Source organism: Ammospiza caudacuta, chromosome 3, assembly GCF_027887145.1.
Source record: "Ammospiza caudacuta isolate bAmmCau1 chromosome 3, bAmmCau1.pri, whole genome shotgun sequence".
Taxonomy (NCBI): Eukaryota; Metazoa; Chordata; class Aves; order Passeriformes; family Passerellidae; genus Ammospiza; species Ammospiza caudacuta.
Window position 1 is genome coordinate 116,136,375 of NC_080595.1, and position 16,670 is coordinate 116,153,044.

Below are 16,670 nucleotides of genomic sequence, written 5' to 3' on the forward strand. Positions count from 1 at the left end.
AGTATCTTCAAGCAGATCAGGTTGCTCAGAGCCCTGTCCCACCTGACCTTGAATATTTCCTGGGATGAGACATCCACCACCTCCTTGGACAACCTGTGCCAGCATTTTACCACCCTATTTCAGCAATCTTCCAACGCACCCACTCCTGCTGAGTGAGAGGCTCTGGGATGGTGACCCTTGGAGCACTGGCAGGAACAACTGCCTGAAGCAACTGTCTGATGCTCTCCTCCTCATCATCATCATCATTATAATCATCATCACCATCATCATCATCATCAAATCCTCATGGAACGATGTGGGTTGGAAGAGACATTTCAGGCCATTTAGTCCAATCCTACTGTGATAAGCAGTGGTATCTTCAACTAGAACAGGTTGCTCAGAGCCCTGTCCCACCTGACCTCGAATATTTCCTGGGATGAGACACCCACCACCTCCTTGGACAACCCATGCCAGCATTTAACCACTCCTGCTGAGTCACTTCTCACCTCCCCACCTTTTACAGAGACCATCACTCACCTCATCAGCTCCTCCACTTTGTCGTCGATGTCCAAGTCCTCCTCGGAAGCCTCGAAGCTGTAGGACCTCTGGGCCAGGCTGTTGGCCAGCGGGTAGCGGGTGGGCGACATCTTCCCGTTGAAGGCAGACAACCTCTCGTTACTCTCCCTCCCGTTCTGATTCGTAGTGCAAGGCTGTGGGGAGGTGTCGTAACTGTTGCTCGGGGACGGGGACATCCCCGAGTGCTGCGTCTGCGTGGAAGCCGTGGCCGTCGAGGATGACGCCGGCACGTTGTTGGTGCTGTTGCCGTAGGAGCCGCCTCCGTAGCCGGATCTTCTCCCGAATTTGTCGCTGTGCTCTTGGTCCAGACGGTCCAAGGTTTCCAGGGCGTGCAGGATCTCATGCCTGGTCATTCCCGTGCGTCTCAGGCGCTGCAGGAGGTCGATCTGCTCTATGGTGAATCTTGGCTCGTCTGTGTAGTGAGACATGGTTTCCAGCAGGCTGGAAATGAGGGAAAACACAAAATACTTCAGTTCAATAATTCTATGTGGCAAATGGAAGGTACTTTATAAATTCTGGCAGCTCCAAAATCCACCTCCACATGGCAGCTCCAAAATCCACCTCCAACCAACTCAGCTGGACACCTGCCATGAATGCCAATCTCACTGCACACAGCAGGAGTGCTCCAACAGCATTTCAGACCTCTCCTCACATTCCCCACACCTGCACCAACCCTGCAGTCTGTGCCCTTTTGTGCTCTAGGGTGAATCTTGGCTTGTCTGTGTAGTGAGACATGGTTTCCAGCAGGCTGGAAATGAGGGAAAATACAAAATACTTCAGTTCAATAGTTCTACGTGGCACGTGGAAGGCACTTCATAAATTCTGGCAGCTCCAAAATCCACTCCACACGACAGCTCCAAAATCCACCTCCAACCAACCTCAGCTGGACACCTGCCATGAATGCCAATCTCACTACATAGCAGAAGGGTTCATTTTCCTTGGAGTGCTCCAACAGCATTTCAGACCTCTCCTCACATTCCCCACACCTGCACCAACCCTCCAGTTTGTGCCCTTTTGTGCTCTATGGTGAATCTTGGCTCGTCTGTGTAGTGAGACATAGTTTCCAGCAGGCTGGGAATGAGGGAAAATACAAAATACTTCAGTTCAATAGTTCTACGTGGCACGTGGAAGGTACTTTATAAATTCTGGTATAAAACTTTAAGATACACACACACACACAAACAGCAAAATCCACCTCCAACCAACCTCAGCTGGACACCTGCTATGAATGCCAATCTCACTACATAGCAGAAGGGTTCATTTTCCTTGGAGAGCTCCAACAGCATTTCAGACCTCTCCTGACATTCCCCACACCCTGCAGTTTGTGCCCTTTTGTGCTCTATGGTGAATCTTGGCTCGTCTGTGTAGTGAGACATAGTTTCCAGCAGGCTGGAAATGAGGGAAAACACAAAATACTTCAGTTCAATAGTTCTACATGGAAGGTACTTCATAAATTCTGGTGCAAAACTTTAAGACACCACACAGAGCAAAATCCACCTCCAACCAACCTCAGCTGGACACCTGCCATGAATGCCAATCTCACTACACAGCAGAAGGGTTCATTTTCCTTGGAGTGCTCCAACAGCATTTCAGACCCCTCCTGACATTCCCCACACCTGCACCAACTCTGCAGTTTGTGCCTTTTTTTTGTTTTTGATAAACCACTGCTACAGAGACTGTGGTTGCTCAGTAATTATGGCTGCAACTTGATCCCAGACAAAATTTTGCCCAGTGTTAAGTACCCATTGGACAGGAATCTCAGATTTCTGTGGTGCCCACAGATCTGAGTTTTTCTGGACAAGTTTTCACCAGTTATGACATGAGATTTATGAATCTCTACTCTTTCAAATCTTAACTACAAAGAGTTCGAGTTGCCCTAACTTTTGTTGCTGCCTTGAAAAAAAAAAAGAAGATAAAAACACACCCAGCGGAAATTCTAGTGGCCTGTAGGACCCAAGCTGATTTGACTGAAGTTGGATTTCTGAAGTTAGGAACTTTTGAACCTGGAATGTTGTCACAGATTGCCTGCCCTGACAAGGAAAGTGCAGCACATCCAATTACTCCTGAGCTTTCATTTAAAGAAATAAGTCTTCAGCTTTTTCTCCTCTAAAGATTGCCTTCTTAGGCAACTTGACCATCCTGGTGGCTCAACAAAATAATTTTTAACTCCTAAACCTCCCAAGGTGCAACAACAATGAATATTATTTGCTGCAAAGCCCAGAAATGGAAATGAAAAAAATCCCAGTATGCTCCCTTAATCGTGCTTCATTCCTAATTCTCCTGGCTACAGATCCAAATGTCACACAAACAACAAGATCTCCTCCTTCAGAACTCTAGATCTTGAGAAGAAGGGATGGCAGATGGAGGGCAGGCAGAACTTGGCAAGCAGAATATGGCATTTTCCATCCTTCTCAGGAATCTTCTCGTGAGTCAAGGGTTTATTGCCATTCCTGCAGGAGAGCAGGGTGAAGAGATCGCTCAAACTCCAGGAGATGTGACAGAGCTGATGTACAATCCCTGAGAGCCAGAGCAAATCACAGCTGAGGGAAAGTCAAGGAAGGATTCCAAGGACCCTGTGAAAGCCAGGAGAGGGACGATAGCTGTCAGGCTGAGAAACCTTCCAGGGCTGCCTATTCCTCCCCACATATTTTGAGGATGACTCCTTATGTCCATTTAGAGGACACAGTCTCAAGCTACATCAGGGAAGGTACAGGTTGGATGTTAGGAAGAAATTTTTCACAGAAAGAATAATAAAGTACTGGAATGCTCTTCCCAGGGAGGTGGCAGAATCACCATCTCTGGATGTGTTTAAAAAAAGACTGGACATGGCACTTGGTGCTATGCTCTAGTTGAGGTGTTAGGGCATAGGCTGGACTCGATGATCTTAGACGTCTCTTCCAACCTCATTATTCTGTGATTCTGTGATTTCTGCCCTGGCACAGAGAAGTTCCTAACAGGAGTCATGGAATGACTCGAGATCCATAGCTGGGGCTGAAGAACAACACTGAAAACTTGCTTGTTGGAACAGAGCTGAAGCAGAGCTGTAAAGACAAAGCCAAGATGCACAAACCCACAAAAATGGTACTTGCAGCCTGGGAAATACAGAAATGAGAAGAAAATCTCATCTTTGCCCTCTGAGCTCCTTACATTGTTCTGTGGGAGAAGGAAGCAGGAGGACAATGCAAGGGGATGACTCCCATCCAAGAAAATGCCTGTGTGAGAAGACAGACGTTCCACATCCACATCAGCGCTTCAGCCCAACGGGAATGTGCTGTCCTCCGGAAAACTGATTACTGGAAACGTCCAGGCCATTTAAAATTTTCCAAGACAAGCACCCAGACTCTGTTGAACCACAGGAGGGCATGGCAGGCAATGCAGCAGTCGAGCTGCAACTGACTGGAATTGTAACAACCACAATTTGGAAGTGGCATCCCAGGCTGAGACCTTCGGAGCCTGGCGGGGAGCGTTTGGAACCAGACGTTGTGTTCCAGGTTTGGCCTCTGGGGGAGGAAGGACTGCTCCATCCTCCTCTCCCAGCTTTGGGAGAAGTATCACAAGGATTTTACTGACTCATCACAGCCAGCTCTGAGCAGCACCATTTTCAAGCAGAAAAATCTCTTTAAACATCTGGCCTTGAGGTGGTTTTCACTGGGTATGCCAGCTCACCCTTCCTCAGGTCAACACCTGGGTTTGGGATTCTTACCAGTGTTTCTAATGTCACCATTTCCCAGATCATTTATCTGTCAATACCAAGTTTCATGTGCTCAGGTTCTTTGTTTGAACTGGAGAATTTAATGAGCCAGAGCCTCCAACCAGAATTACCTCCACTCAAAATTCCTACTTTACAGACTCTTCAACATTTAATACTAAAGTATACTTTAAATTATTTAATCATCCATTTAATCATCCAGACACAGAAACCCAGAACTTTTGTCCTTGTAGCCCATGAACTAAAAAACTCCCATCCGACAAAAAAAAGACTTTCCAGATGGCTTCAAGAATGTCAAGCAACACAGAATCATGGAATTACAGAATGGTAATTGAAATGGGCTGTAAAATCATTTAGTTCCACCTTCCACTATCCCAGGTTGCTCCAAGCCCCATCCAGCCTGGCCTTGGACATTTCCAAGGATGGAGCAGCCACAAATTCCCTGGGCACCCTGTGCCAGGGCCTCACCACCTTCTGCAGCACTTGGTGGCCATGGCCAGCGATTCTCTCTAAAATTTGGGTGTCATTCCTAATTTGTCTAAAGTGCCAGGGCTCAGCTTCTGGATCTGGGTGCCCAGGCCAAATTAATCTCCTTTAGTGAATTACACACAATGATTTGGTGAATCCTAAGTGTCCTTTAGTGAATTCCAGCTAATGAAGTGCAGAGTTCTCAGATGCAGGGGCAGGGATTGACCTCTTGTTGCTCGTGGCCATATGAGGGAAGAGCTCCAGCCTCAATTCCTCAATTTGTCCTTCTTTGACACAGCTGAGCTTGTGCAGGAATTTCAGTTCACAGGGATGCAAAGGCTGCTGGGCAAGGCCACCCTCTGCCCCAGGAATAAAGATATTAAATGATTTCCAACTTGTGTTCTGGAGTCCTGTTCATCAATGGACTTTAAAGCCTTGCAGAAACAAATGTAAGAGCAGCAAACCTAATTAACTCCATGATACTGTGTTTAACCACTGGAAAAATGTGGACAACTTGAAAAAAAAACCAAACTAAAATCAATTTTCTGCTTGTCTGTCCATGCAAAGAATTATTCCAACCCTCCAAAATTTTTAAGGCAACTTCTGGGTAATTTTTAAGAGGTAAGAACACTGAAATTAGAATATCTCCCTGCTGGTCTCACTAATGTGATAGAGAGATGCCCAAGTGCATTGTTTATATTTGCATACTCAGCAAATACTGCACTGACACATCTCATTGGTCTTCTTGATCTGGAACTCCTGTTCCCATCTTCATGTGCTTTTCTACACAGCCATGAGATCTAGAAATAATGCTCCTGAGGGACATTCATGATTGAAAACAGCTGCAGGAACTTGGAATTTTCCATTAAAACCCCAAAACAAATATTGCAAAATGTGGTATTATTGAACATGTTCCAACATTGCCAACTATCCACAACTTTTTAATGAATAACTACAGCAAGCATTATTTCAAACTGTTACTCGAGCAGGGCTTTGGTAATTTTCCCTTTTTAAAATATTTTAATAAACTTATCCTGTTTAAAGATCAATTTACAAAGCAGTTAATTAAATCAACCATTTTAGAATCACCCTAATTTCATTCACCTCATTAATGAGTGAATATTCTCCACCACTTCATCCCCCCCCCACACTGCAGTAAGAGCCTCTTATCCTCCTGCACTCCTCTGGCTACCTGTAATTCAATTTATTTCCCCCTCTTTTTCCTTGTGAAATACAATCAACTGCAAAAGTAGCAAGGAATAAAATAAGATAGAGACAAGCAGAATGATTGGGGGGTATAGGAGAAAATCAAGATGGAAAATACTTTTCCTGAGAACAGGACTATGGACTGACTTTGCTGTAGGCAAACTTTGCTGCCTGTAGCAAAACATCCTCTACATCCCATGCTTTATCTGCTATCAATACTCTCACCACTGACAATGGGCTGTCAAAATTTGCTTGGGGAGACACTCAAAAAAAGAGAGATAGCCAAGGGAGAACAACTGCAAATTTTTCTCCCTGAAATTTTGTAAGCAAAACCTCTGCAAATTTTAACAACTGAATCTTGCCCTTTAAGACAAAGTTTCTTTAGGTTCTGGCAGAAAAAATTGTAAGGAGCCTAAAATATCAAACTTATTTACATTCCTTACACTAATCATCCCCCCAAAAGATGGTCCAGTTGTACCATTCTAAAGCATTAAAACTTCATGCTCATCTTTCACAGCTCATCCAAAAGCAACCTGAGGTACCGGAATATCAGACTGAAGGGAGAACTCTAAGGAGGTAAATAAAAAGGAATTTATTTTCCAGCACAAAACCCACAGATATAAAATATCCAGCAGGTCCCAACCAGCCCAATGCAGTACCACTCCTCCTCCTTCTGAGGGGAGGCTGTTCAGCAGCCTTGTCCTTCTCATTCAATGAAGCTTTATTTAAACTCATTTTTTTAAATTAATTTCACCCTTTGGATGTGGGGTTCCCTCCCCAGTTTGACTGTTCTGATCTCCAGTAGGGATATGTGGCTGGACTGCTCTCCTCCCTTATTTTCCTGCACTATATAGAGAAAAGTAAGGAAAAACACATCAAGGGTTTCTCACCTACTCTCACAGCCCAAGCCCACGCTGATACAAGAATCATTTACCCAACACTTAACTTTCTAGGTGATGGAGCACAGCAGAATAATCCCATAAAAACAGCCACGAGCTAAGTCCATGTCCAATTGAACTCGCAGAAGTTCAAAGCAATTCAATTACCCGTTTGGGAATAAGGCCAGACAGCAGCCTTAACACCTCTAACACTTGAGAAAATGGCTCTGAACTCTTTAATGATCACAAGAAATCATTTTTTCCACTCTTCTACTCACTGTAGATGAGTAGGAAGCACTCTAGCATCACTGAGGAGATGCTCTTCTGCAGAGGTCCTTCTCCAATTCCCATTAAAATTCACAGCTTTATCTAATAAGCAAAGCTCAGGACTTACAAAACCAGTTGAGCTTTCTGCTGTAAGACCTATATTTGATATAATCTGCATAATATGGATGTGGGCAAGAGCCAAAGTGTTCAGAACAGGATCCTAAGTCTGGTAATTGGTTTAAGAATGATTCTGATCGAGTCCCATCAACTGAGGAGAGCAGGATGGGGAGAGATGCCAACATTTCCCCTTCTCTGACACACAGCACAGGGCAGGACACCCCTGCACTGCTCAAGGGACATCCAGGATTGTCATCTCATTTATTACAGCACCAGCATTTTTCACAACATCACAGGCACCTCCTTGGTGTCACTCACTGCCATCTCACCATTTAAATGGGAGAGCAAAATCACGACATAAATTGTGGCTTTCCAGTTGAAATAGGTTTTTCCAAAGTACACAGCTAAAAAAACCACTTTCTATAACGTGTTAATTAAACCAGAGTTTTAACTACCATCACAGTTAGAAGCTGAACTCCTTAACCTGCTAAATTTTTCTCCTGTGTGTCTGTGCATCCACTATTGGTGAGAACTGCAGCCTGAGCAGCTCTGGAGGTGGATGTCCTCCTGATATTAAAAAGAGGCATTAAGGATGGCACTGCTATTTCCAAAGCAATGTAATTTGCTTATCACCCAGCCTGACATTCCACCACCAAATCCACATGAAGGACTGCTCCAGATGCTTCCTATGAGCACCACTGACTACAAAGAAACTCCACTTGCAGCTGCTCACTCTGAATTTTTAACCCTGGTTTAGGTTATGCAAGCTTGTTTCTTTCTCCAGACATATTTATGATATCCAAGGACCAAGCATAGTTTCACTCAGTCCTTCCTTTCCTACACAGAATTCTGGGCTGGTGTTGGTTGGAAGGGAGCTCAAAGCTCATCTGCCATGGGCAGGGATGGCACTGAGAGATGAGGCTGATCAGGGCCCCATCCAACCCTTCACCCCATCCCAAAGAATGCAGTTGGTTCTTACAAGACACTCAAAGGAAGGGCTTCATTGAGCTACAGCTGGTCCATAACAGCACTGACATGTATCACCAAAAAATCCCAGAATCCCAGAATGTTCTGAGATGGAAGGGACACACAAGGATCAAACCCAGAGGCAAAGACTGTGACCCTTCCAGGACAGCTCTAAGGCACTGCTGGAAGAGAATTGGGGCATTTAAGGCACAACAGTATTCTGAAATTCAAGGTTTGACTTTTTCTGTTCTCACTGAACAAATGAATCTCCTTCCATTCAGAGGCTGGGGAGGCCCTGGCACAGGTTTCTCAGAGAAGCTGTGGCTGTCCCTGCATCCCTGGAAGTGTCCAAGGCCAGGTTGGACAGGGCTTGGAGCAACCCAGGACAGCGAATGGCATCCCTGCCATTGGAATGAGATGATCTTCAAGGTTCCTTGCAACACAAACCATTGTGTGCCTCAATGATTCACAGCAATATAAATACTTCAGAACCACCTAAAACTTTGCACCATATTAAGCAAAGCTGCCTTCAAAACCAGGAGCTGATGCTGTGAATTCTGAGGCGTAACAGAGGATTAAGAATCTGACTCATCACTTATGCTCATCAGTTGCAACTCCAGTATTTTCAGAGGACTTGTATCAGTTTTCAAAAGAGAGAAAGAGAAAAAAAGAAAAAAACCTCAGGCCTGAAGTGCTCATCATGTCAACGAACACAGAGCCATCCTCACCCATACGTTTGCATAATTATCTCCTGCAGTTGTATCTCTGGCTTCTGATTTTCAGAAAAAAAAAAAAAAGGCCTCTACTCCCATTCATCCTGATTCACAAACAAAATGTAATTCTTGTAATGACTGCTCTCATCTCAGGGAAACTCAGGGAAACGAGAGCCTCGTGCTGCAGCAAGGGGGGAAATCAGGCTCTGAGCTGAGCCCCAGAGCCCCAGCATCAGCAGCTCTGTTTAGGGATGCAAAACAGCAGCTCTGGAATGCAGAGCTGTGCCACACGCCTTCGATCAAAATGGGGACAATTAATAAGAGCAGCCTGAAACTTCTGAAAATAAATCCGGCGTAATCAAATACTCACCGCTACACAAATTAGAGGAGGCAAGCTGAGAGCAGAATATCAACACATCGTTTCTTCAGGAGGCTTCAAGTTTCTCAGCTGGTTAAAGAGCCCCAAACCCCGACTCACTGTTCTACACAAGCTGCTCTTCCACTTATTCTCTGAAATTCTCTGCTGATAAAATAATTTTAATGGATGCTGGCAGTGAGCAAACCCAGTCGTTTTGCCACTTGGGTGAGTAACTTACTCTGCTTTACATCTCTGGGAAAGAGAGAGAGAACTTGAGATTGATCTTACAAGGCAAAAATATAATATAAATGGCAATTATTGTCATAATCCAAGTCTTACAAAAGGGACTGACCTCTGACTAAGCACAGGGCTGGCAGCCAGATACTTCTGAATTCTACTCAAGGCACGCACTGTTTCATACTGACACCTTATCTGTCTAACCCTAACCTTCCCTACTTCCAAAATCTGGGTTTCCTGCTATTGTTGCAATTCTACAGCAACAAGGCAGGAATTCAAACTCTGAGCCTGGATTCAAGGGCAGAATGAGGGATCAGCAGGACTAACAAACACAGAGAAAAACTGGAGTGGCAGCTGAGTGCTGAACCAGGGCCCAAAGCCCAGACCTGTGCCAAGAGCAAGAAGGAGCTCTTGGGTTTGGGAGCCAAAGACTAAACTTTGGATATATAAACTCTGTAACAGCTCTCAAAGCAGGACTTGTGTGCTTTAGTTACAGTAAATGTCATGAACACACTGAAATAGTGTAATCCATGTGAAGAAACAGTAATTTAAAAAGTCATCAATAAAACTGAGACGTGGGCCTGCCCTAGAGACCAGACTGACACATCCCTGGAAGTGTCCAAGGCCAGGCTGGATGGGGTTTGGAGCAACCTGGGACAGTGGGAGGTGTCCCTGCCCATGGCAGGGGTGGGACAGGATGAGCTTTAAGGCCCCTTCCAACCCAAACCTAAACACTCTGGGATTCTACAATAATTCATCATTTTCAGCCGTCAAGATTACAGGGTACAGTGCTGTCTTCTGCCTCCTCCATTTAATTTCAAAATTTTACCAATCCTCTGTTAAAATGTAGGCAGAATCTCAGAACTCTTCCCCAATAATTCTGCCACTTGGGGTATGTAAATAGTCCAATCACAAGATCCCTGTGAGGCAGGCAATAACACTGCACTAATTTTTGTGACCAAGAGCTCCCAGAGAGGGGCTGCACTTTGGACAAGTCCAAATGACTCCTTCAAAGTCACTCAGGAATTTTGCAAGAAGCCAGAACAAGAGCCTGGCCAAACTCTGAGCATTTTCTCACCACACATACAGGGTCCATCCATCTACAGCATCACACATGACAGAGTGCAGGACAACTTCCAAGCAAAGCCATCACCAGGATTTCCACCACCTCTTCCATACATGAAGAAAAAGAGACAGTCTGAAGTATTTCAGGCACCTTCATTCTCCTTCAGGACTTATCACCAGTACTAACAACTAAAACACTTCCTTAAAAGATAAATTAATTACTTCAGAAAACTAAAATCCAAACCCAGCAAACAGCTGAACCTCACCTACCTCTGCTTTTGTGCTTAACTACAAAGGAAATTATTTTCCACTAGAAAAACAGTTTGCAAGTGCAGTATTACTGGCACAGCCTTAGTGAAGACAGAAATTACACTTGGAGAACTCAGAAATAGATACCAGTGTCTCCTTGAAGAAAATAAATCATAACAGCAAAAACCATGGGCTTCTGGCCACTGCTGCTTCCATACTGGAGTTTTATTTTAGTTAAAAGCACTTCAGAAAGAAATTAATATCCTAATTAATGCTCTTAATTAAGCAACAAACATGTCTTTGTGTAACCCAGACCCAAACCAGGGAAATTTCCGACATGACAGACAAGATCCAGTCTACATTTCACATTGCCAAGGCCACCAGTAACCCATGTCCCCAAGTGTCACATCCACACAGCTTTTAAATCTCTCCAGGGAAGGGAATCCACCACTTCCTTAGGCAGCTGTGCCAAACCTTTTTGAGGAAAAAAAACATTCAACAAGATTTTTTTTTAGGTCACTTTTGCTACGAAATAATGAATTAACTCATCTGGTTTATCCATTGTTTCAGTTAAAGAAGCTAAAAAAGCCACATGAATGCTCCCAGAGTCACCCACTATTTACACAATACCTTGTCACCGAAGACAAAAGGAGAAAATCAGCTGAGTTTTCTGTTACCTGAGTTTAATTAACCTGTTCTGTGTCACATCTCAAGGACACTGCACAGGCACAGCTCAGCCTGTGGTGATTTTCTGAGGCACTCTGTCCAGTGCCTGCTCTTCAGTCTGTGCTGACTTGGTAGAGTTCACACTCTTGTTCTTTTCTTCCTGTTGTTTTTCCCAAATGATGAAAAGGCTTCAATCCAGCCCTTCTCCACCTGCATTATTCACCCTGATTTTCTTTTATTCACTCCCCAGACTCCCCTGCCACTGCTGGCAGTTAAATTCATAAGCACTGGCCTGGTCATCCAGGTAAATTTGAAGTGATGACAGTGAAACTGTCTGGTTCTTTCAGAAATCATACTTTGAGGGATGTAAAACATACTGATAGTTGTAACTCACTATTAACACATATTAATTAATCAATATGGACTACAAAGCTCAAGTAATTACTCCCATTTTTATGGGGAGCCCAATAGAGATAAAGTTGTTGGCTCCAGGACTTTGTTTTAGATGAATTCTTAATTCCTGAGAGGCCAAGATCAAGAGTTCTGTGTTCACACCACACCTCAAATCCTCTCCAGCACTGACTCTCATCCTACTAAGGGTAAAATGAGGCAGTGAAATGATAACTTGCACCCAGGTAACTCCTACTCTTAGGAGTAACCCAACTACTCTCTTACCACAGCAGCTCTGCAACTCTTCAATCATTATTTAAATTCAAACTTCTAAATTTTTTTTTTAAGGTTCCATTTTCTTCTTTGCCCTTCACAATCCCATTTACCCTTTTTAAAAGATATCTGTGGTTTAATCTGGAAACTTTCTATCTAAATGGGTCATCTTGGCCCATTTCCTCTAATTTAACACTCTCTAATCCCCTCCAAATAAATTCCCCCCAGTTTTCCCTCAGTCAAAAATGATTCCCCTCTACTTCTACAGCATCTTCCATGGCCACACTGACTGCACATACACTGGAATAAATCAAGGAAGCTGCTACTGCTCTGCTGGGAGGTGGCAGCAGAAAAGTGCACAGGGGCAGAACATGACTGAAATTGAGCTAAAGCACAGGAAATTCAAGCTATGCAATTCCCAGTCTGGAAATTTCTGACCAAAGCCTGACACAAAGCTGTGAGATGTCCTTGTGCTCACTCCAAGCACAGAGGAGCTCTGAGGTCACCCAGCAAACTCCAAATTACTGGGATAACAAAGATGCCCAGGGTGATGTGGCCTTACCTTCAGACTTCTCTCCTGCTGTGAACCAGATCTTTACAATTTCAAGTGGTGATTTTACTACTGAACTCCAACATACTTCCACAGCTAAAAGGAAGAAGAGGAGGTGGCTCAAGGGACTGGCAGCAAAGTAGGAAACCACCAGCAACAGAAAATCACTAATTAATGGCTTTTTGAAATCCATTGGAGTTTGGTTTCCAACACTAAATCCCTGTCAATCGTTATTTTTTGCTGTGACTTCTTCTACAGAAGGTTGTGGCTGCACTGTCACTTGCACTATCCCTGTCCAAGGATACATGTTCATCCTTGAAATAATCCATCAAGGAAAATGTGATGGTAGTTCCTTGCTACCTATCCTGCAGAAAAGGTTTCTCTTTCCAGACCTGACAGAAGGAACAATCTGAAATCAAGAGGTCCAAGTATCTCAGGAATCTGATTGCAGGGGATGAGCATTTGGTTGTGCCTGTAACAGGGATATTGTGAACAGCCATGCAGGACTGGCCAGTGACAGCACAATGCAGGTCAAGCCCTTCCTTTCAGCCTGACAAGCTTCAAAATTTGAATTAATTTGCTTATTTATTGAAGAAACAGCATGGAAACCAATGAAATTGAAGATATATGACAGAAGTAATTAAAAGGAACAAACTGATTTGAAATTCCACAATGAGATTTGGACAATTGGCACTGAAGATACTTGAGTTGCTTGGACCAACACATCCAGCACCAGGATTAGGTGAGGTGCCCCAGGTTTTCTGTCTCTGCCAGAGGCTACTAAATGAAGGTGGCTCATCCCTTTCAGCAAAGCTAGAGTGGTGTTAAACTCTTTATCCCTCTCATTTGTTCAGCTGCTGTATGGAGATCTCTCCTTTAACACTGATTTTTCTCTGATCAAGACTGATTTTCTAAGAAGTGCATCATTGTCCTTCTGTTTCAGTGACAGAAATGCAGAAGCACAAACAATACATGAGGCAGACCAAGTGAGCAATTCAGTGTTACTACTCCCTAATTTAAATGTTCAGTTATTTTACTAGTTTTGGTTTAAATGTCTTCCCTGGTTTAAATCTTCCACTAAACCAGTGAAACTCTCCAACTCAGCCAACTGCTCATAATCATTGTAGCCATTTCTCTGCTTTTTTAGACAATTTAACAGAAGAACACCACAAAATTACTCTGAATTGTTATGAGTTTCTTCAGCTTGTACTTACACTACTGGAAAAGTTCTGAGCATACTTTACATGAGGATGGGACGTTACAAAGCCTCTTGAGGGTCTTCAGTGTTATTCACCATTCTGGAAGACACAAGGAAAAGATCCAAGAACATTAGAGAGGTTTGGGAGAGGCAAAGGGATCCAATCACATCATTCTGGATAATCTGTCACTAACCCAGACTCACAGACTTCAATGATTCTTATGGAGAAAGTTGATGTCTGGTGTTGTAATCAGTCCAGAGACAAAAATTTAAATTACAATTGATTTCTTTCGACCACAAGTAAATTAATCTATGCAATCATTTAGCCTTATGACAGTTACCTACCCTTTTAACTCACAAAAGCTATTAAAAGGATTATTTGGCCAACATCCTCAAAGAGCTCAGGAGACAGGTACTGTGTTCTGAGGAGGAATGACCTAATAGAATTTTCCTCAGCTATCACTGCTGATGTCTTTCTCCACAAACTAACACGGACTGAAAGTGCTCCAAAAGTCAAACTATTAACAAGAGGGAAGAGAAAAGCAGGATGTTATATCCAGACAGAGCTAGAAAATGAGTGGATACAGCAGCATAGGGAGTTGCATGGGATAATTTTCCTCTGCTCCATTTGTAACATCAGCAATTGTGGATTGCTAATCCATGGAGAGCAGCCGTGGATGGACAGATCTTGGCTGTTCTCAGTGGTTAAAAGTGGTCCAGACATTAGAGAATGACTGTTCCTCCCTCAACACCTGCTGAAGGTGTTGGGGAAGAACTGCACCTCTCCCAGATGGAGCCCACTGGGCACACAGGGATGCAGAGGCACTGAGCTGGTCAGGCTGGAAAAGCCCCCTAAGATCACAGAACCCCAAAATGGTTTGGGTTGGAATGGACCTTAAAGCTCATCCTGTCCCTCCCCCTGCCATGAACAGGAACATCCTCAACCATCCCAGGTTCCTCCAAGCCCCATCCAACCTGGCCTTGGACACTGCAGCCACAGATGGGAAACCTCTGTCAGGGCCTCCCACCCTCACAGGGAACAATTCCTTCCCAATATCCCATCTATCCCTGCAATCTGGCAGTGGGAAGCCATTCCCTGTGTCCTGTCCCTCCATGCCTTGTCCCCAGTCCCTCTCCAGCTCTCCTGGAGCCCCTTTAGGCCCTGGAAGGGGCTCTGAGCTCTCCCTGGAGCCTCTTCCAGGCTGAACATTCCCAGCTCTCCCAATCTGGCTCCAGAGGGGCTCCTGCCCTCAGAGCAGCTCCGTGGCCTCCTCTGGTTTCACTCCAACAGCTCCACATCTCCCCTGTGCTGAGGAACCCAGAGCTGGACACAGAATTCCACATGAGGTCTCACAAAGCAGAGCACAGGAGGAAAACCACCTCATTCAAGAGCATGAAGAGAAATTGTTACCCCAGCACTCCCAAGTGCCACATCCACACGGCTCCTAAATCCCTCCAGGGATAGTGATACCATTTCCTCGTGGGTTTTTCCTCCAGGAAGAACCTCATGAACTTTCAGGACCAAAGTTTGGGCTGAATGAGCTTTCCCAGATGTGGAAGCACTCAGCTTTTGACCACCAGCTTTCCTGGGAGGTTCAGGTCTGTCCATAAGAACTTTCTCCTAACCACCTGTGACCAGGGAAAGCTCTGGGTGTTTCCAGGGAGGGGAGGTGCTGAGAGTTGGCTGCTGCTCTTCCAGAACAACTCATTTGGACCACACTGAGGTCCTGAGCTGCCTCTTTCTCTCCAGGAATGAGGTGACCAAGATGAATGGTCCCAGCAGACCCCCAGAGGCCACGTTCAGAGAGAATCACTGACACCCAACCACTGAGGGATGGAAGAGCCAAACACTCAGGTCCCTCCCTGTCAGCCACCCCAAACCTTTCAGAGAGACTCCCCCACCAAACCCCTCCTCTGTCCAATTTCTTAACTGCATTTTAAACATATTCCCCCCAAGGCAGTCACAAAAAACATGAGATCATGCTGCTGACTTCTTGCCAAATTTTAATACAGAGAGCTGTTTTGTTTTCCAAAGAGGAACAAATTAGACTTGAATATATACAAACTTTCTGAAGGTCAGAGGGGCTAATGATAAAGAACTGGATTCCTCAGAGAGAGATCTGCTTCCAGGGTGAGAGGTATGGATGTAGAAAAGAAGAAAACCCAGAAAGGAAAAAAAAATCACCTTCCATCATCATGAAATGCAGGATTAAAAGTAGAACATGAGGAGATGAGATAAGAGAAGCAAAGAAAAGGCTGCTGTAACTCAGGTTTTGAGATGACAAAGGCAGGAGGATGATATTAGTGATAGCAATGAAAGAGGAAAAAGCTGGTATGGACCTCAGATGTTTTAAGAGAAGAGCCATTAGGATCCAGACCAAATTTGGGACGTGATTAGAGGAGGAAGATGAGCTTTTCCAAGAGACTGCAGATCTGGGAGTGCAGACAGAGAACATCAGGATTTCCGCAGAAATAAACAGCAGCAAATCCATGCGAAAATAGAGATAATTCTCTGGTTTTGTTACATTTAAGTGTCAAGCAGGTTTACTGCATTCAGAATTCAACCACAGATGAAGCAAGGGAGGACAGGGAAGGCTCAGGTCTGCCTTGGGAGCAGGGCTGGTGAAAGGAAACCCAGCTCCAGAGAAAGGAGAGGAAGCTGGTGCTTCCTCCGGCCGCTGCCAGCCCCAGCGGCCGCTATTGAAAAGGGGCACAAACAGCCTTTGACTCCACGTTGGTCTAAAGTTCAGTGGCACAGAAATACCTTCCCCACCCCCAGACACATGTGAGAAGTTGCTTCAATGC

At 44.6% G+C, this 16,670-nt stretch overlaps 1 protein-coding gene across 6 annotated transcripts in view; it reads right to left on the minus strand.

Annotated features, from left to right (window-relative positions):
• HMBOX1 (homeobox containing 1) overlaps positions 1 to 16,670 on the minus strand; it is a 110,341-nt gene that overhangs the window by 49,089 nt on the left and 44,582 nt on the right. For all 6 annotated transcript variants that reach the window (XM_058801719.1, XM_058801716.1, XM_058801718.1 and 3 more), the window contains exons 2-3: positions 13,882 to 13,965; positions 517 to 996 (exon numbers count right to left, since the gene is read on the minus strand). In XM_058801719.1, coding sequence (XP_058657702.1) covers positions 517 to 996; positions 13,882 to 13,904 — 503 coding nt within the window. In that variant the 5' untranslated portion in view covers positions 13,905 to 13,965. The remainder of the gene's footprint in view (positions 1 to 516; positions 997 to 13,881; positions 13,966 to 16,670) is intronic.